This window comes from Cebus imitator, unplaced genomic scaffold, assembly GCF_001604975.1.
Source record: "Cebus imitator isolate Cc_AM_T3 unplaced genomic scaffold, Cebus_imitator-1.0 Scaffold34, whole genome shotgun sequence".
NCBI classification, from domain to species: domain Eukaryota; kingdom Metazoa; phylum Chordata; class Mammalia; order Primates; family Cebidae; genus Cebus; species Cebus imitator.
Window position 1 is genome coordinate 9,653,598 of NW_016107349.1, and position 20,073 is coordinate 9,673,670.

Here is a 20,073-nt window from a genome sequence, read left to right on the forward strand (position 1 = left end):
CTTGATTTATAATGTTTAAAAATATAGACATGACTGGGCATACTGGCTCACACCCATAATCTCAGCACTTTAGGAGGTTGAGGTGGGCAGATCACTTGAGGCCAGGAGTTTGAGACCAGCCTGGCCAACATGGTAAAACCTTGTCTCTACTAAAAATACAAAAACTAGCTGGGCGCAATGGCACATGTCTATAATCCCATCTCCATGGGAGGCTGAGGCAGGAGAATTGCTTAAACCCAGGAGGTGGAGGCTGCAGTGGGGCAAGATCGTGCCACTGCACTCCAGCTGGCTGACAGAGAGGTACACTTGCCCAAGACCCTGCAGAGGTGAGAGGTGTGTCTGAATGATGGAGTCAGCTGGTAAGAGGCTGGAGGAGAGATTATTAGATTTCTGGTAAACATGGCAGAGTCAACACTTGATGAAAATCCTTAGGCTTCTGCAACATACAGAAATAACAGATACAATATCTATTTAAACCACATAAGCCTTATACTATTTATTCTCTATTTGCGTATCCATCCAATCAATTTTCTGCCTTGCCCTGTGCCCTTCTGGGCCACATTACCTAGGCTCCCTTCCAGTTGGGGTTGGCCAACAAAAGTTCCAGCAAGAGACTGGAGTGTGGGAGAAGAGAGAATAGGATATTTCTTTCTTGCTCCCTCCCTGCTTCAGGCCTTCCTTCTGGTAATGACTACTTTCCTCCAGACAAAGTTTCTACCAGGCAGCCCCTTCTCAATAGCTCCTGCTCTGCATGGGCTCCTGTGATAACATTTCCTCCCTTGCCCTTTTAGAACCTGCTGTTCTTAGTCTCTGGGCACCTCAAATGACCCTGTTGTAGGCTTTATTCCTGTCTTTATATCTGTAAATAATCCCTTCATTCAAATCTCTTGAATTTAAGTATCTGAACAATATTATTTTCTGCTGGAGCCCTGACTGATAGAACCATTTTTAAAAACAAGAAAGAAAAGTCTCTATGAATAAAAAAGGATAATAAACCCATGATGGTAGTGATGTCTAAGACTATGGCCATTGTGAGAATGGAGGTAGTGGGAGGTGCTGAAAAGATGTGGGGTCTGAAGTTTCTACATCTGCAAAACAAAAAGAATATGAACACTGAGCATGACTCCACATAAATCAGGGATGGAGTGGGGAGCTGTGGGGGTGATATCAGTTTCATTTCTTTCAGTGAGGGTCAGAGTCCCAAATTATGTGTGATTAGAGATGAAGATAAGATACCTATATATAACTAGCCTCTGAGTCTGCATTTCACATGGGCATAGAAGTCACTTCCCTGCAGCAGGATTCCCAAGCTATGCCTAAATTATGAATTGTTTCAGAGCTGAGGAATTCATAGGCTGGGGGTTGAGACAATCCCCAAAGAGAACCTTTGTAGGGCAAATCTGTAGGGAAGTTAAGCTCCTAATTAAATAAAATTACAAAATATAAAAGGATATGCATCGTGATTAAAAGCAGTCCAATGAAAGGGGCAATTCATATCTGAGGAAATATGTACTACAGAACACTCTGAATGAAGACTTTAAAAATCCTCAGTCATAATAGATTACTAGCAAGACTGTAAAACAAGAAGGTTGTAAATTAAGAAGAGGTAGAAATGAAAAGGAACCAACTGAAAGTCTTAGAATGAAAAAATATATAATTAGCATGACTGACAGGGCTGAAAAGAAATTTAATGAATTGGAAGGCAGAACTGAGGAAATCTCCCAATATGCAGCAGACAGCGATAAGGAGAAAAAAACCTGAAAGTAAAAAAGACACTGAAGACACAAGGGATAGTGTTAACATTAAACTAAAAGAAATTTCAGAAGGAGAGAAAATATTTAATGCTACAAATATCAGATTAAGGGAGAAAATAAGAGCATTTCATATATGTAGAAAAATATTCAAAGAAACCCAACACCTATTAGCAATGGAAAAATTGAGCAGTTTGGGAATAAAAAAGTGTTTTGCTTCCAAAACCCTACAGCAACATCATACTAAATGGTGAGACTTTAGAAGCATTTCTTTAAAAAGGCCAGAAGCACATAGGATGTCTACAATCATTTCTACTACCCAACATTATATCAGAGATCCTGACTCATAAAAAAGAGTGAACATGGTATTTTAGCAATGATGCGTTTCCTGGTAATGATCCAGGGTATAGCTAAGGGAGCAGGCAACTAAAGTAACATCGATAAATTCACTAGAATTGATGATGTGAAAGAACTGAAAATTTAAAAGACTGAGTAGCTTTGATGATGGCATGGCTTTGAGTTTTGGGGGAGGCTATATATGACATAGGTGACTAGGAGGTTAGTGGATGACACTGTTATGGACAGAGGACAAATCAGTCTGATAGCAGGATGATCTAAAGAGTAGGGTCTACAACAGGGTAGGAAATGACAAACTCCGAACAACACTGTGCTTCTGGAGCAGGGTTCTTTCAGCTGGGAAAAACTCTCAGGGAAGAGTTAAATTTCAGTTAAAGCAAGAAGGCAGGTACAGTGTTCTATCCTCCAGTTAAGGAGGTGGGAAAGTGTGTTTACTATGAAAAAAGGATTCCAGGGATATCTTTCAAAAGTCTGATAGAGGAGAAGGGTGGAGGCTGAGTCAGAACAAATAGATAGTAAAACAGAATGGAATGGGACAACCAGAGAGAATAGGGGCTTCTAAGAGTGGTTGACTGTGAGCCGGGGGCATTAGCCAGTGTGGAGGACAGAGGTCTCTCTGTTAGTCTGCTACAGCCTACAAAGTTACAGGAGGATCCATTATATGTGTTAAGAAATGGAACATGAGGCCTTTCTGGGGTCACAACGGGCATAATAAAAACAAGAGGGAAACAAGAAGTCAGGTGTTTTGGCAGGCAGCTTATATTAGTCCATTGTCACACTGCTATAAAGAAATAATTGAGACTGGGTGATTTATAAAGAAAATAGTTTTAATCGGCTTATGGTTCCACAGCATATACAAGAAGCATGGTGGCTTCTGCTTCTGGGGAGGCCTCAGGAGACTTATAATCATGGTGGAAGGTGAAAGGGGAGCCAGAACTTCATATGGCTGGAGCAGGGGGGAGAGAGAGGGAGGGGAGAGGTGCCTCATGTTCTTTAAAAACCAGATCTCATGAGAAATCACTCACTATACAGTACCAAGCGGGGCTGGTGCTAAATCATTAGAAACTGTCCCCATGATCCATCACCTCCCACCAGGCCCCACCTCCAACACTAGGGTTTACAGTTGAATATGCAATTTGGGCGGGATATGAGATTTAGGTGGATCCAAACCCTATCCCAGTTCAAATGCCTGGTTCAGTCAAAAGGCAACAAAGTCAAGTCTGACCTCCAGATGAGATCCACTAGGCATTCCCCACAGATTTTCCATTTAAAAGCTCTCTTGTACTATACTGCAGTCTATGCTTACACATATTCAACACAAATATATTCAAATTTCTCAATATTAGAAATCTAGAAGAACTGCAATATGACATTAAAGCATGTTTTCAGAACAAACACCCATGTCTTCAATACAATAAATATTTAGTAGAGGACTACAAACTTGGAATCTAGAAGTATTTTATAGACTAGGATTCTACTAAAGATACTTGAGATATTTTATCTTACAATTGCAATGAAGAAATTGTTTTGTATTTTGCATAATTAACCTTAGAGAAATAGATTTTGGACATCACTTAACTGTCCCCCAAAAGCAATCATCTCCATTACATTTGCCTTATCATTTCCTCTGGTGCAGAATGCAGCATGTTCAAGTCTTAGGAGGCATCTCTTTCAGTAATGACCACTGAGGAACAAATATCAAAACAAGCAAGGATTGGCATCTGTCGGCCTATGAATCTGGAATGTTAATTATGTAAGACAAACATGATGTATTCAAGAAAATAGTACCCATTCATCCGCTTTTCTCAAAATGGAAAAGCACTACATTTAATTTGTGGTTCTCTGCATTTTAAACAGGCAACTCAATGAAGCAATAAATGTGTTCATAATGAATAGATTTTTCGACATGGGGATCTCTTAATGGCGGTGGCATAACTGAAGATTTAACCTGGTGAACATAAAAGTAAACAACAGAAACACATAAGGATAATTCGAATTGGTCAGAAAATGATGTTTTGGTTAAAAAGAATATTATTGTTGAGAATAAATTTTAGGTTGTGATATAAATGCACTATTGTGTAAAAAGATAAGACTGCTGTAATTAAGTTACCAATATCTAAAATAAGTGATAGTTCCCTGTACACCACACCTGTCTCCTCACAAAGCTGCCATGCTCGGGCACTCTGGGGAGCCCCTCTGGCCTTGCCGTCTCCTGTGTCTTCTTCCTCACACTGCCTTGTGCTTTTTCTCCTTCCTTACCTTCCTCAGGTAATGCTCATTTCACCTCATGCCTTGACTGGACCTTGATTCTTTGTTGGAGACATGGCTTCTCTCCGTATTTTCCCAATCCCTGTGCTGCCTGACTTTTCTGGAACACCCCATTCTAATGATTTCCCCTTCTCTCTTACATCTTCAGCTTTCTCTCTCTACTGCCTCCTTCCCATTGAGTGAAAGTAATCTCAACCTTCCTCTCTCCTCATCCTTTTTCTGTCCCCTGCATCTCCTTCATCTTCCCTCCCTGCTCCAACTGCTGTCTTCTTCCCCTTCCCCCAACTGCTATCCTCTCTCCCTCACTTTTTAACCTACTGGAACGTACCATTCTACTGATATTGTTCTGGGAAAAGTCAATGAATGACTCAACAACTACCTCCTCATTACTAAGTCAAAAAACTCTCTTAATCCTCCCTGTACTGACTTCTTGGCAGTGCTTGTCACTGCTGAGCCCTCCCCCTCCTTTCTTCTTGACTCTATTTCCCTTGCCTCAATGCCCACATGGTCTGGATTCTGTTACTTCTCTGGGCACTGTTTTTCAGCGACAGTTGCATTCTCTCCTTTCTTTGCTTATCCCTTAGATGTTGGTACCCGCAGGGTTGTCTCTTAGGCAGTCTTCTTATTCCAATCCTCTGAGTGTTCTCACTCAGCCCATGGCTTCAGTTACAATTGCGCGTTGATAGCTCTCTCCTCTGTGCCTCTAGCCAGGTGCTCTTCCTGAGCTTCAAAGCCCCAGATATCCGAGTGCCAACCAGGCAGCTCCTCCTGGGTACCCCACAGGAACCCATGTGGGATTCCTTCTCCTCTCTAAACCTGCACTGCCTGTGTTCCCTCTGCTGGTAAACAGAATCATTACTGCCAGGTGCTGAACCTGAAATCTAGATTCAGTCTGAATACGTATCCTTCCCTCTCTAGCAACAGCCAACCATTTACATAGTTCTGTAAACTTCTCCACACATCTCTCTCTATGAAGTATATGCATGACTCTCCAACACTTTTATAACCTAGTCCAGGTTCCATCAGCTCTCTGATTGCCACAATGACCCCTAGTGGGTTTCCCTTGCCTCTAGACGCCTGTCATCCTAGTACTTTGGGAGGCTGAGGCAGGTGGATCACCTGAGGTCAGGAGTTCAAGACCAGCCTAGACGATGTGGTGAAACTCCGTCTCTACTAAAAATGCAAAAATTAGCCAGGTGTGGTGGTGCACCCCCATAATCCCAGCTACTCGGGAGGCTAAGGTGGGAGAATCGCTTGAACCCAGGTGGCGGAGGCTGCAGTGAGCTGAGATCGTGCCACTGCACTCTAGCCTGGGCAATAGAGTGAGACACCATCGCAAAATAAATGAATGAATAAAAAATAAATAAATAAATAAAACTGAATAAAATAAAATGCAATCTGATATCCCTGTCCTGTCTTACAACCCTCCAGTATCCTCCAATTCCCCTTGGAGAAGGTCCTGCCTCCTGAGCTCACACAGCCCTTTGCCATGTGGCTGCTGTCCTCTAGTTTAGCTTCTGTCACACCATCCCTTTGACCCTGTGCTCCGGTTACACTTCCCTCATTTCTGCAGTGGAGCTACGATCTCTTCCATGGGGCCCTCTGCACATGATTTTCCATATACCCAGAGGAATCACCCTCTTTTTGCCTGGTGAACTCTTATTCATCCTTTAAGAATCAGCAGAGAGACATTAATTCATCCTGAAAGTTTCTAAATATGCTCCCATATCACCCTGTGCTTTTCCTATCACAGCACTTACCACACTTTGTGGAACTCATCTGTTTAGCTGTAGAAGACTTAGCTCCATGAGCAAGGTCCACCCCTGTGTAGTACACGATGCTATCTCTGCACCAGCCCAAGCCCACTATATAGTATTCTCTACGTACCAGAACAGTGGTTATCAAACATTTTGGATTCAGAATTCCTTTATACTCTTAAAAACTGAGAACTCGGCCAGGTGCGGTGGCTCATGCCTGGGATACCTTCCAAAGTAATCCCAGCACTTTGGAAGGCTGAGGCAGGCAAATCATGAGGTCAGGAGATCAAGACCATCCTGGCCAATATGGTGAACCCTGTCTTTACTAAAAATACAAAAATTAGCTGGGCGTGGTGGCACATGCCTGCAGTCCCAGCTACATAGGAGGCTGAGGCAGGAGAATCGCTTGAACCTGGGAAGTAGAGATTGCAGTGAGCTGAGATCATGCCACTGCACTCTAACCTGACAACATAGCAAGACTCTGTCTCAATAAAAATAAAAAAGAAACAAAAAAAAAACAAAACTGAGAACTCTAAAATCTTCTGTTCATGTGGGTTATATCTATCAATATTTACTATACTAGAAATGAATATTAAAACTGAGGAAAATTTACAATATTAATTCATTTTAAAATAAGTTATTTGTATTTTAACATAAACATATTTTTATGAAAATTCATTTCCCAAAACAAAAGTAAGAGGAATATTATGATTTTATATTTTTGTAAGTCTTTTAAGTGTATTTCCTAATAAATTATAGAGAGATTCTCATCTGCTTCCAAATTTCCTTTGTAGAGATATGGCTGTAGTATGTAAAGAAAAATATGGTCTCACATAGATACCTAGTTAAAAAGGGAAGGAGTACTTTAATAGTCTTTTCAGATGACAGTAGATACTCTTGTTTAATGCTACACTGTAACTCAGTAAGTAGTATTTTCTTAAAGACTAGCTGCAGTGCAGAATCTGAAAATGTATCAATTAACTTTTCATAGTTTATTATGTTAAAATATATTGGGGCATCTTATACTTGCAAAGGATCTTTTATCCAAGCAAAATTCATGATTTTGTAACATCTTACACTGGTCATCAAAACATATTTATTCACTGACTTAAACAGATCTTCTAAATGTTAGCACATTTCATTATATACTACAAAAACCATATTTAATATCACTACTGAACTCATCAGAAAAGGCTTTATGTATTGAGAAACTGTCAAGCTCACAGTGGTGAATACAAGTTTCTGAAATTCTAAATTTCACTTGAAAGCTTGAATTTTATCACTGGCAACAAATACTGTCAGTTGTTTTCCTTGAAATGACAGGTTCACTCCGTTCAGTTTTGAGAAAATGTCCACCAAATACTAAAGGCTGAATAACAGTAGTTTGTCTGTCAGACGCTCTTTCAAATAAAAATGGTGTTCCAGTAAAACAGTGGCCAGTTCTGATTTCAGCTTAAACAATCATGAAATCCTTTTCCTGGAGACAATCTTCGTGCTTCGGCATATAACAGAAATACTGTATGGATACTTCCCAGAATATTAAAAAGATGTGCATTTGAGGGTTGAGACAATATCTTTAATAATTTTTAATATTTCATCCAAAATATTCTTAAGTGAAACTGACAATTGTTTTAAACTGTGAGGGCAAGGTGGTGGTGAATACAATGATTACAACTACGGTTTTCGCTACTGTCTTCGTTCACGCTAAGATCCAATGAAGTGATTCATACAATTTTACCGACCATTGCTTTTGCACCATAAATGCAAATGTCAACGGTGCCTTAATATTGTGAAAATAGTTTTGACCTCACAGACCTCTCAGGGCCCTGCATCACATGCAAAGAACTGCTGGGCTGATGAATGAATATAAGGCCATCACCACCCAGCTTAGAGGCCTGTGACAATGCTGTCAGAAATCCATGCTAAGCACCTTCAATGTGGCTAACACTTCCCCCAACCTTCTTCACTCTCAGCCTTCCCAGTGGCTTCCTCCCAGCCACACCCCCACACTCAATACCTGGTTTTGGCTTAACCCCTGGGTATCAACACCTAGGCCTTAACAAAGTCCTGGCTGGAACTCAAATTCCTGGCCTCATTTTTGTAATTCCTTCTGGGACTTGGCTTTGGGTACCAGCCCTCTGGCCTCAGGCCCCATGATCAGGAGTAAGGTAACCACTCCCTGGTGTTGTTTCTGGAACACGAGGAGGTAGACTGCCAGGGGGATTTCCAGCTCTGATCTTAGCTCTGTATCTAACACCGTGTGTGTGTTAGAGGAGGCAGTGAGGAGAGGGGAGTTATACAGCTTGGGGATTTGGTATAAATTGATACTGTTTAGGAATATACCTAACATTAAAAATAAAACAAACCTGCTTTGTTGTTTTACATTTTACATGGTGAAGTAAAATATTCTTTTACAAACAAAGTTTAAAAAGTCTTCATTTGGTTGGGGCACATAAGCCAAAGAAATACCTAATGTATTGCAGTTTTTAAAATGTGTGCTCATCTATTTCTCTTCCATCAGTACTTTCTGAATATGCATAAGTTCATCCAAGTAAATGGATCATTTAAATATGAAAGTTAGAGTTAGGTATATCTCAGGACAAGGTACCATTTTCTGAAAGTTTTCAGCAAATAGCAAATTAATTTAGAAAAAAATTAGTATGATTTTCAAGAAGAGCTTTCCTATGGAGTTACTCATTTTATCATTAGAAAAGAAATGCTTTCTTCTCCTTGAAGATTTCTCATATTTTTTCTGAGCATTCTTTTTTTTTTTTTTTTTTTTTTTTTTTTTGAGACGGAGTTTCACTCATGTTATTTTTTTTTTTTTGAGACGGAGTTTCACTCATGTTACCCAGGCTGGAGTGCAATGGTGCGATCTCGGCTCACCGCAATCTCCGCCTCCTGGGTTCAGGCAATTCTCCTGCCTCAGCCTCCTGAGTAGCTGGGATTACAGGCACGTGCCACCATGCCCAGCTAATTTTTTGTATTTTTAGTAGAGACGGAGTTTCACCATGTTGACCAGGATGGTCTCGATCTCTTGACCTCGTGATCCACCAGCCCCGGCCTCCCGAAGTGCTGGCATTACAGGCTTGAGCCACCGCGCCCGGCCTGAGCATTCTTGAAATAAGGTTTCGAACTAAGATTTCGACATCAGCACAACAACCTCCTTGCACTTTGAACTGCCAAGCGCCGTCACAGTGGCGTGTCTATGTGAAACAACCCTCTGGAATTTCCAAGAGTTATTAGTGCAATGAAATGGCTCTTATGCCATTCTTCAGCTCTCTTGCAAGGAAAGCCCAGAGGATTAACTTCCGGGGAGCTTTGGGAAGACATCTCACACTGCCCGGAGTCCCGGGTCCAGTGGTGAGTCTCCGGACAGGGGTCCCCAGGGTGCCTGCTTTCCTCTTCCTTCAGAAACAGGAATACGCTAACCTCCAAAATGAGGCCGACTTGGGTCTCCCCAGCATTGACAGGCAGTTTTACAGAGTTAGTATCTCAAGATCTAGATGCAAATTGCCCGCATTTGAATATTGGCTCCATCATTTACAAGCTGAGTGACCTTGGGCAAAGGATTTAAACTCTATAATCTTCAGAGTCCTCATCCATAAAATAGACGCAGAAAGGGCACCTATCTTGCCGAGTTATAAGTGTATAAAGAGATAATCCACATAAAGTGCTTAGCACAGTGGCTAGCATGTAGTAAGTGCTTAACAAATGATAGCTATTAGTATTATTAGCATTATACTTCCGCCAAGTGTAAGCTGTACATCCTCTGGAAGGAGAAGAAATGAACCCAGGACACCTCCCCTACCAATCTCAGGATGAGCATATTGAGAAAAAGTTGATTTATTAGATTTCTTGGGCACCAATGAAAGAATGACACTAACCATGAGGAATGTTTCCATCATAATGAGAAAGAACCTCTTAAAACGTAACATTTGGATTATTAGCAAAGTATTATTAAAAAGATGTTGTCATCTTATTAGTTAGGAACTACTCAAAAGGATACCAGTGCAATGTCTCAACCATGATTCCATGCTTAGTCCCTTCTTCATCTCCTCAATTCTGATGAATTCACCTTCACTCTGCTTAAAAAATAGACCTCTAATGGCACGGCCAGGGACATTATCAGCTACCCAGGCTTCTCTGAACATGAATTGATCAATATCAAGAATACTGTGCACAACTCCCTATACTCACATCTCAATTATTCATTTATTCCCAACTTCTCTTCAGCAGTTTTGAGACTCCCAGGACCTCGGCCACTCTACATTCTCGAAGTCTATGAATGGCCTCCTGGTCTCACTTATTCTCTTCCTAGCCTGCAGCCTACAATGCCATGCCTTTGGTCATACTGATGATTATCTTTAGTTCTCTGACTCCTTGTTCTTCTATCACACCCAACCTAAAAAGCTCAATCCTGACGTCAGTCCAGTCATAATTCTTCTACCAGGCGTTGGATCCCATCTCTCCTATCTCTTAAGGAAGACTCTTGGTTTCTGCAATCACATTCCTTCACTTCTACTATTTCTGCCCAACACATCTATGCTCTTAAATATCTCCCTAGATTCCAAGTGGCTTATTTAGCATCTTAGCCTTCAAAAGGAATTTATGCCAGTTCTCTCTACTTCCTCATTACCATTCTACTTCTCAACCCAAAGCAATCTGGCCTATCTCACTCAACTGCTTTTGTTAAAATTATCAATACTTTTCATATTGCCAGCTCGAAATAATCTCATTTAATTCTTACCCTTTTTGATCTTCTGGTGGCATCCAAAACTGCTGATCATCCCTTCTTTCTCTAAACTCCTATCTCACCTTTAAATTCAGTGTTGCCCAGAGTTGCATCCTTGCCTTCTGCTTTTCTTAAGCTACAGACTCCTCCAGTGCGATCTCATTCAAATCTAAGACTTGAACCACTCAGAACATTCACAGGCTAACACCATATAGTCAGATGTGTCTACTGAGTGAAGGCCCATATGCAGACTCTAGGCCGGGGACGGTGGTTCACGCCTGTAATCTCAGCACTTTGGGAGGCTGGGGTGGGCAGATGACCTGAGGTCAGGAGTTCAAGACCAGCCTAATCAACATGGAAAAACCCCATCTCTACTAAAATTACAAAATTAGCTGGGTGTGGTGGCGCATGCCTGTAATCCCTGTTACTCAGGAGTCTGAGGCAGGAGAATCGTTTGAACCCGGGAGGCAGAGGTTGCAGTGAGCTGAGATTGTGCCATTGCACTCGAGCCTGGGCAACAAGAGCGAAACTCTCTCAAAAAAAAAAAAAAAAAAAAAAGCAGGCTGAATTCAGACAGACTTGCCTTTCAGATTGTCTCTACTTTTAACAGCTATCTGGCCTTGAGAAAGATACTTAAAACTCAGTCTCTTCGGCTTCAGAATGAGAGCAATCATATCACTAATACCTACCTATACACTTCTTTGGAGGATTAAACAAAGTAATGCATGTAAAGCACATAGTTAACAATAATGTTATTGTTATGATTACAAGGTTCTCTACCTACGTTCCCCAAATTAACTCAAACTTCACATATTAAAACATCAACTTAATGCTCTCATGCTTCTCCTTTTATTGCGGTAATAATCATAATATTTCGCTCAAGGATTAATTTCCATCACTATCCCATAAGTTAAATATTAGTGACCCCATTTTACATATGAGAAAACTGAGGCTTAGAGAAGTTAATTACTCTGCTTGAAATGGCAGAAAAATGCAGTTACAATTCAAGTTTATGATGCTCGATATCAAAATATGACTTCAGTGTTCAATTCCCAAGCCAAAACCCAGGACATTTATTTTGGACTTCTTCCTTCTCACTCAGCTACATCTAGTGGTGTGCTGGAGAACTAGCTCTAATGAAAAAAAGTCCCTAATTTGTAGCATTTGCTGATCTCAAGCTGTGAAGGTGGCATTACTGAAAAGATGGGCAGAAATGTCTTAAGAGTCTGCATAGGTGAGCTCCAGCACAGCGCTGGATCCAGGAAGCCCCCAAATCCTCTTAATGTGGATATAGATCATTTGGTTGAAAGCCATTTGCCAAAACCAACTTAGTCCAAATCAAGTTGGTGAAAACAACACTGTGTTAAAACAATCTGGTGAAGCCAGGCACACTGGCCCATGCCTGTTAATCCCAGCACTTTGGGAGGCCAAGGTGGGTGGATCACTTGACATCAGGAGTTCGAGACTAGCCTGGCCAACATGGTGAAACCCCATTTCTACTAAAAATACTAAAATTACCTGGGCATGGCAGCAAGTGCCTGTAGTCCCAGCTACTCGGGAGGCTGAGGCAGGAGGATCGCGTGAACCTGGGAGGTGAGGGTTGCAATGAGTTAAGATGGCACCATTGCACTCCAGCCTGGGTGACAGAGTGAGACTCTGTCTCAAGAAAAAATAAATAAATAAAAATAAAACATTTTGGTTGAAAAGGAATAATGTTCATTGACAGGCTGCAGATTTTTTCTCTTTTTGTCTTTTTTTTCTCTACTTTTTCCCTAAATAAATTTTGGTCAATTAGTCCCCTGGATATCCAACTGTAGGCTATTAGTTGTAAGGTTTTAATCTTGTGATGCTCCGCTCCCATTACCCATCACCCTCCATGGTCCAGCCTTACTGCATATCCTTCTGTTCTCACAAATGCTATGGTTGCTTCACTTCTAGGCCTGTGTGCAGGCAGTACTTAGGCCTAGAATGTCTATCCCACCACACCACCGTCTTTGCCTGGCTGACTCCTGGCCATTAATATTCAGTTTAGGCATCAGCCCTGGGAAATTACTTGGAACAGACTAAATGTGAAACAATGGGAATTAGATTGGAAGAGTACAAATGTCCAAAGCTTGGCCGATTGTGTAAATGAACTGCGCTGGTTTTCAAAATGTACATGGTGTAAACTATTTTGGTAGGGAAGTAGGCACATATACATGGAAAAGGCTCTAAGAAGTTAGTGTCTGGGGGTTTTGCAGTGGTTTTATAAATGTGAGTGGGATTGTGTGAGGTTTCTTTGCTCATATGTAGCTTCTGTAATAAGTATGCATTGCTTTTGTAATAAGAAAATCTGTTTTTTTTTTTGTAAGATACCTTTATTGTTAAGATTTTGGTATTCAACTTGTTCATTATTATAATCAATTTTGGACAAGGATTACTGGTTGACTATTCCTTGGATGGCAAACCTAGAAAATAATGGAAGACAGGTAATACTTAAGAACACATAAGTCATCATATGGTGCACCAAAATTACCAGAAATGAAGAAACCAGATGCCCAAGAGATTAACTTTCAACTGAAGTGTAATTTCAGCAGGATTATTGGGTTAACTAGATTATATTTAGCTAAATTCTATGCTATCGTTAACTCTACCACCTTGAGAACTCTAGTGAATCTTTTATTTTCTCTGTCCCATTCCTTTTGTTATCAGGTTAGGAAAGCAATCAAGTCTCTAAGGGCACACAAGCCCCCTCATTACCATCAGAGTGCTACCTAGATCTTGGCATCTCCTCTGCCACATGTTCTTCTCCTCCCCACCCCTGACACTACCCCCTGCCTCCTGCCCAGCCACATGCCCTTTGCTGCAGTAATGCAAGCTTCATATTCCTGAATGTGTCATGTGGTTTCAGTTCTCTTAAGCTTCTGCAAGTTCTATATTCTCTGAAATGATTTCAAAACACATAGTCCTGTGCATACACACACTGTGATACAGTATAATTAATATTAGCACACTGTGGAGTATTACTATTAATCCTACCTGCCTTATGGACACCATGTGACTTCCTCACCTTGACATCCTAAATGTTTCTAGACTGTGTGACCCAAAGTATGGTCTGCACACCAGCAGTATCACACGGGAACTTGTTAGATGTTAATTTTAGGCCCCACCACAATGTCTACCGAATCAGAAACTCTGAGGAGGAAGCCCAGGAAGGACATTTTAAAGGCCTTCCAGTTGATTCTTACGCACATAAAGTTTGAGAGGCGCTGCTCTGCGTAATTGTTAACATTGCCTGCACAAACTAATAAATGATTAAAAACTTAGGAAACTCCTTCACATTTGTTTTAAATCTACCTCCATTCTAAGTCCTTGCTTTGGTATGTATAAGTCCAGAGATGTATGTATGTGTGTGTATATGAATTAATGAATAAACAACCAATCCTGTCAAAAAAGTCCAGTGAAATTTTACTTAATTATTTGATCACTGCAAGACATGAAACTTTCTCCTCTAAAAAGGGGAAAAGAGGAAGTGAATATGGGATTTCATTCTACAGGAGTTCATTTGTTATTAGTTGCTTAGTGGATTCTTAGGATTCTTTTATATAAATATAAAGTTAAATTTATATTCCAACTTCTAATTTTGGATGGAGAAACTGAACCCTACGAAGTTAAACACTCAGTATCTTGCCTAGGACCACACAACAATTTAGTGGGAGGCCTAGACTGAGCAGACTCTAATTCCAATTTGTTGCTCATCTACTGAGTTACAGTGTTCCTCTACCTTTAGTTATAGTATAGGAATTAGCTTAGTGGAGAGCCCTTGGAAGGTTACAGTAAACACTTTATTTTGTGGTCAGGTAATTAAATGTGTAAAGGTCCCTTACCCTCTATCCAGCCATTACCTATAGGACATTTCTATTTGGCCAGGAGTGATTTGTTGGCTTTGTAATATAGGCAGCCTTTGTACATCTCTCTCTGTGGCTGCTGAAATCTTGGCTTGCACCCAAATGCCCCACTTGGGTTTTGTTCAGAAAAGATTTCCTCCAGCTGCTTTATTTGTTCCACGATTACATGTATGAGCTTCCAGAATATATAAGATCACGAGTCAAATGAAAGGCTTCAGCTCCCAGTTCACATAAAGAGATAACATTTGAAACCAAGGAAACAACAAATCTTGGCTAAATGAAGGGCTAAGCATAAATGAGACTGAATAGTATTCTTACTAAAAGGTCAGCACATGCTAAAATGCTCAAGGAAAACAGACACTATAGGATAATCATAGGATCTCTGTGCTACATTTATGGTCACACTGGCAAAGGGATTCAGACTTCCCCTTTAGCATTGGCAATTTGGGGCAAAGCAAGCTGAGAGAAACAAAAGACAAATCTGGATTTATTTGGAAGACTATATCCCAAAATGAAATTCAGACATCCTGGAGATTGGCCATCATTCAAGTCAGGAGCCTTGGGGTCATCATAAAGAGACGAGTCTAAGGCAAAAGGCTAAACAGGAAGAGGGATGGCAGTTATTTGCAGCAGATGGAAGAGTCACTGAAGAACACGCAGAGAAAGACCTACAGGTCATAGGGCATGGAAAGAAGATGACCTCTAGTACAAAAATGGAGAGTCTGCCAAAGGATACTATCAAATGCCAAAAGAGTCTTTGGAAATTTAAAAAGAAAATCTGAAGTTGGTTCCATGAATCTCAAAATAAATATTGGAAAGTATTTAGGAGTAGACAGAGGTGCTAACATCAGTTGTGCTTCCAACACATCACACATGTTTATTAGTTGTGATCAAGTTTACAGGATTCATGAGAACACACTCTTGTTATATCATAAATGGGACAACTGTTATATGCAAAGAAGATCAAACACAATGAGACCTTCAGAAGATTATGTATAAGCAGTGAAGATACTCTTATTTGAAGCAATCTGGACCAAAAGTCAATCAATTAATCTTTAAAAGTGTGTTATAAAGGGAAAACCACGCACAAAATGGAGACACACTGTTGTGGATGCTGTCGGGTACCACTGAGCTCCCCCAGCTGCTGGAAGTGTTGTCTGCTGACTGTTCTCAGCTGAGAACCTCCTGAGACTCACCCTCAGCCAAGGAAGTTGCCTTGTTCGAGGTTATGCCCCTCCCCTGGGGAGCAGCCCACATCCAAGGTCTGATCAACACAGGAGGACAAGTTCCAATGGCCTCAATCTCCATCTGTGAGTCTGTTTCCCAGGAGCCTGGCCTAAGACACATACATAACTTTAGCGTTTAATTGTAAACTTAAAATAAGTTTCCTATCTTGGTTTCCTGAAAGCATGAAAACTTAACTACTGGGAAACACTCTAGATGTGGACTCTCTCGAGATTTTTTATTCATTCCACACCTCAATCTTTCACAGTTATTTTATCTGCAGCTAATGTGACATATTTTTAAAAGTTTTAACTGTATTAAAATACACATAACATAAAATTTACCACCTTAGCATTTTTTTTCTTTTTTTGGAGATGGAGTTTCACTCTTGTTGCCCAGACTGGAGTGCAATGGCGTGATCTAGGCTCACTGCAACCTCCGCCTCCCGGGTTCAAGGGATTCTCCTGCCTCAACCTCCTGAGTATCTGGGATTACAAGCATGCACTACCACGTCCAGCTAATTTTTTTTTTTCTATCTTTAGTCGAGACGGGGTTTCTCCGTGTTAGTCAGGCTGGTCTCAACTCTTGACCTCAGATAATCCACCCACCTTGGCCTCCCCAAGTGCTGGGATTACAGATGTGAGCCACCGTGCCCAGCCTCACCTTAGCCATTGTTAAGTCCATTCACCTTGTTGTGCAACCATGGTGGTGAGTGGACTATCTCCTCATCTCCTGTCCTCTGTCTCCATTCCAGAACTCTCCTCATCTTGGAAAATGGAAACTCTGTACCCATTAAACCCTAATTTGCTATTCCTGCCTTCTCTCCAAACCCTGGCCACCACCATTCTCCTTTCTGTCTCTACAAATTTGACTACTATAGGTACCTTAGTGAGTAATAGTTTATTAAGTCTTTTCATAGCCCTCAAAGTTCATTTTCAGGAAAAAGCTGCTTTCTTTTTGTACTTCCATATTCTATCTGTTTGCCTGATATTTAATTAAATTACATAATTACAATAACAAGTTCGACTGGCACAAATAGGTTTGGGAATGAACACAAACAGCAAATAACATAAACACGGTTGGCAGCAAATAATTTCAGCTAGTTGGAGTAGAAGTGTGTGAGCGTACTAAAGAGAAGCTTGTTACAGTTCACCATGTTATGGCCATCCATTGGACTGCTCGGCATAGGGTCTGGAAGCTTCCTTTAATCTGGTGAATTGGTTAAGAAAGCTTCTTCTACTATATAAGAATATATATTGTTTGCATTTAATGAGTACCTACTATGTGCCAGGCATTGTGCTAAAGATGTAAGCTGCATTATGTCACTTAACGCCCATAATCCTGTGAGGTGAATATTACCGTCATTCTCCTTTCACGCACCAAGAAGCCTAGGCACAGAGAGGTATCTAAGCAATTTATCCAAAGTCACACTACTAGGAAGTGGCAAGGCTGAGATTTTCAAGGCAGTGTGACTCCAAAGCCAGTCCTCCCTTCATCTGTCATGCTGGCTCTTAAAATGAGTATTAAATAAAAGGGATACCCAGAATAAAAATACAGAAGTCATCCTTTGTTTTCTATGGTATCATACAAAATGACAAAATATGTCACATCTAATTTCTGTAAAAGACTGTCATTTAACAAACAAGGGTGTACTTACATGCTCACAACAAAAGAATGTAGGTAGTGCAATCTGCAATTGTTATTTGTTTACATAGGAATGATTTCAGTTAATTAAAGACAGAAGAGTTAGGCAATATTTGTAAGGAAAGAACTGAAGTCAGACATCTTAATTATGCTCTCAGATTAGCACACAAAAAAAGAAAAAGCTACAAATGAAAAAAAATGGGAAGTTTATACACTATAATAACAGCTAAATGTGTTACATCTCAGGACAACTCTTTGAATCAAAAAGAGAGAGCGAGCGAGAGCACCAGCACATCTAAAATGATTCAGAGTCAGATAGCAAGTGCTTAATTAGAGAGGTCTCATTACAACCATCTGTATCAACACTCATATGGAAAAAGCCAAGCTATAGTTTTACTAGAGGTATTTCTCCCAAGAAGATTAAGCATGAATTTGTGGTTGTCTCTCTCAAAAAATAAAAATAAAAAATGAATGACATCTCAAAGCAGATCCAGACATATTTTTTTTAAGAGGCATTTAAGATTGCCAAATCATAATTAGTAGAAGCAAACTCCATGTAATGGCCCATAGGAGAGCTGGGCAGACAGAGGGGCCTGCATCCTACAGGGCAATGTGGTAGCTCCTCTCCACCTCCACTAGCAAGAGGCTGCCCATTGCTCCCCTCCTCATCCAGGACACTGAGCTATAAAAACAGCAGCAGAGATTCCCAACAAAGTTGCACACAGCCAAGAAAGACCTCGGCAGCAGTCGGCTCTTTTCAGTACCAGCAATCCATGAACTGGACATCATCAGACACATCCCTATGAACCAGCTGTCTCCCAGATGTCCTGAAACAACTCCTCTTTCATGGAGCAGTCTAACCTCAATGCACATTTCTTGATAAACTACCTTCCCTGATTGTCCAAAAGATGCCTTAAATACTTGAAAACACAGCCCAAATTGCTACCATAGTGAACCCCACACCTGCTCCTCCTCCCGTCCCCTGCCTTACTGAATGAAGCCACCATTCACTCAGGCTCCCAGGCCTCCTCAACTTCTCCATGTCCCTTCACCGTGCATCTTATCACCATGATCCTGTGGATAGACATTAAATATCATTTGAATGCACCTGCTCTTACACCACTACCTTAGCTTAGGGCCTAGACTCTTGCAATAGGGCCCTTAAGAGTGATCAGGAAGTCTCAGTAGCTTGGTTGGGGGTTTGATACACAATCTCCTCATTTACTGAGCTCCAACTTCCTATCTAAATACCATGTTCAATTCCTGCATCATGCAGGTCAGAATCCCTGGAAAAATGAGAAAGAAAAAAGGGGACTTTCCCTTAGCACTTTATCATGAGGAATTTTTAGTGTCCCGCTTACAGAATGAAGAACATCGGGTAATACCAAAAATTCTTTTGTAGCCTGAATAGGACAGCTTCTTTCTTTTTTCTTTTCTTTTTTTTAAATAAATGTTAGGCCAGGTATGGTGGCTCATGCCTATAATCCCAGCACTTTGGAAGGCAGAGGCAGGAGAATCACTTGAGCCCAGAAGTCTAGGACCAGCCTGGGCAACATGGTGAAACCCCATCTCTACAAAAAATATACAAATTGACTGGGCAGGGTGGTGTGTACCTATAGTCCCAGCTACTCGGGAGGCTGAGGTAGGAGGATTGCTTGAGTCTGGGAAGTTGGGGCTGCAGTGAGCCATGATCGTGCCTCTGCATTCCAGCCTGGGCAACACAGTGAGACTGTCACAAACAATAAATGTTTGTGACATAAATACACCGTACCGTGTATATTTAAGGTGTACAACATGTTATGGGATACATATTGATAGCAAAATGATTACTATAGCGAAGCAATTTAACATATCCCAACTAACTATTGCACAATTACCCATTTTCTTGTTTTTGTGGTAAAAGTAGCTAAAATCTACTCATTTCGCATGAATCCCAAATACAACACAACTTTATTACCCGTAGTGCTCATGTTGTACATGAGGCCTCTGGGCTTGTTCATCCTACACCTCTACTGCTTTGTATCCTCTGACCTGTATCTCCCCATTTCTTGTCATGTCCTCACAGCCCTGGTAATCACTGTTTTATTCTCTCTGTATATTTGATTGGGCTTTTGTTGGCTTTTTAGATTCCACATATAAGTGAGATCATACAATATCCGGCTTTCTGTGTCGGGTTTATGTCACCTAGTATAGAGCCCTCCAGGTTCATCCATGTGATGACAACTGGCGGGATCACTTCTAAGGCTGAATAATATTCCACTGTACACTTTCTTTATCCATTTGTCCAGCAACGGACACTCAAGTTGTTTCTATATGTTGGCTATTGTGAATAATGCTGCAATAATCAGCAGATATCTTTACAAAGTGGTGATTTTATTTCCTTTGGGTATATTCCCAGAAGAGGAATTCCTGAGTCACATGGTAGTTCTAATTTTAATTTCTGTCTCTCT

The 20,073-nt window shown here is 40.8% G+C and overlaps 1 protein-coding gene and 1 long non-coding RNA gene across 4 annotated transcripts in view; both read right to left on the reverse strand.

Annotated features, from left to right (window-relative positions):
- EFCAB11 (EF-hand calcium binding domain 11) overlaps nucleotides 1-20,073 on the reverse strand; it is a 170,475-nt gene that overhangs the window by 43,219 nt on the left and 107,183 nt on the right. Inside the window, exon 6 of one of the 3 annotated variants that reach the window (XM_037737114.1) lies at nucleotides 15,952-16,091. The exons of the other annotated variants lie outside the window; for them this stretch is intronic. Coding sequence (XP_037593042.1) covers nucleotides 15,952-16,091 — 140 coding nt within the window. The remainder of the gene's footprint in view (nucleotides 1-15,951; nucleotides 16,092-20,073) is intronic. 3 annotated transcript variants of the gene reach the window in all.
- The window catches only part of LOC108301400, a 25,157-nt gene continuing 22,238 nt past the window's right edge, over nucleotides 17,155-20,073 (reverse strand). The window contains exon 3 of the long non-coding RNA XR_005199470.1: nucleotides 17,155-17,170. This is a non-coding gene — a long non-coding RNA (uncharacterized LOC108301400). The remainder of the gene's footprint in view (nucleotides 17,171-20,073) is intronic.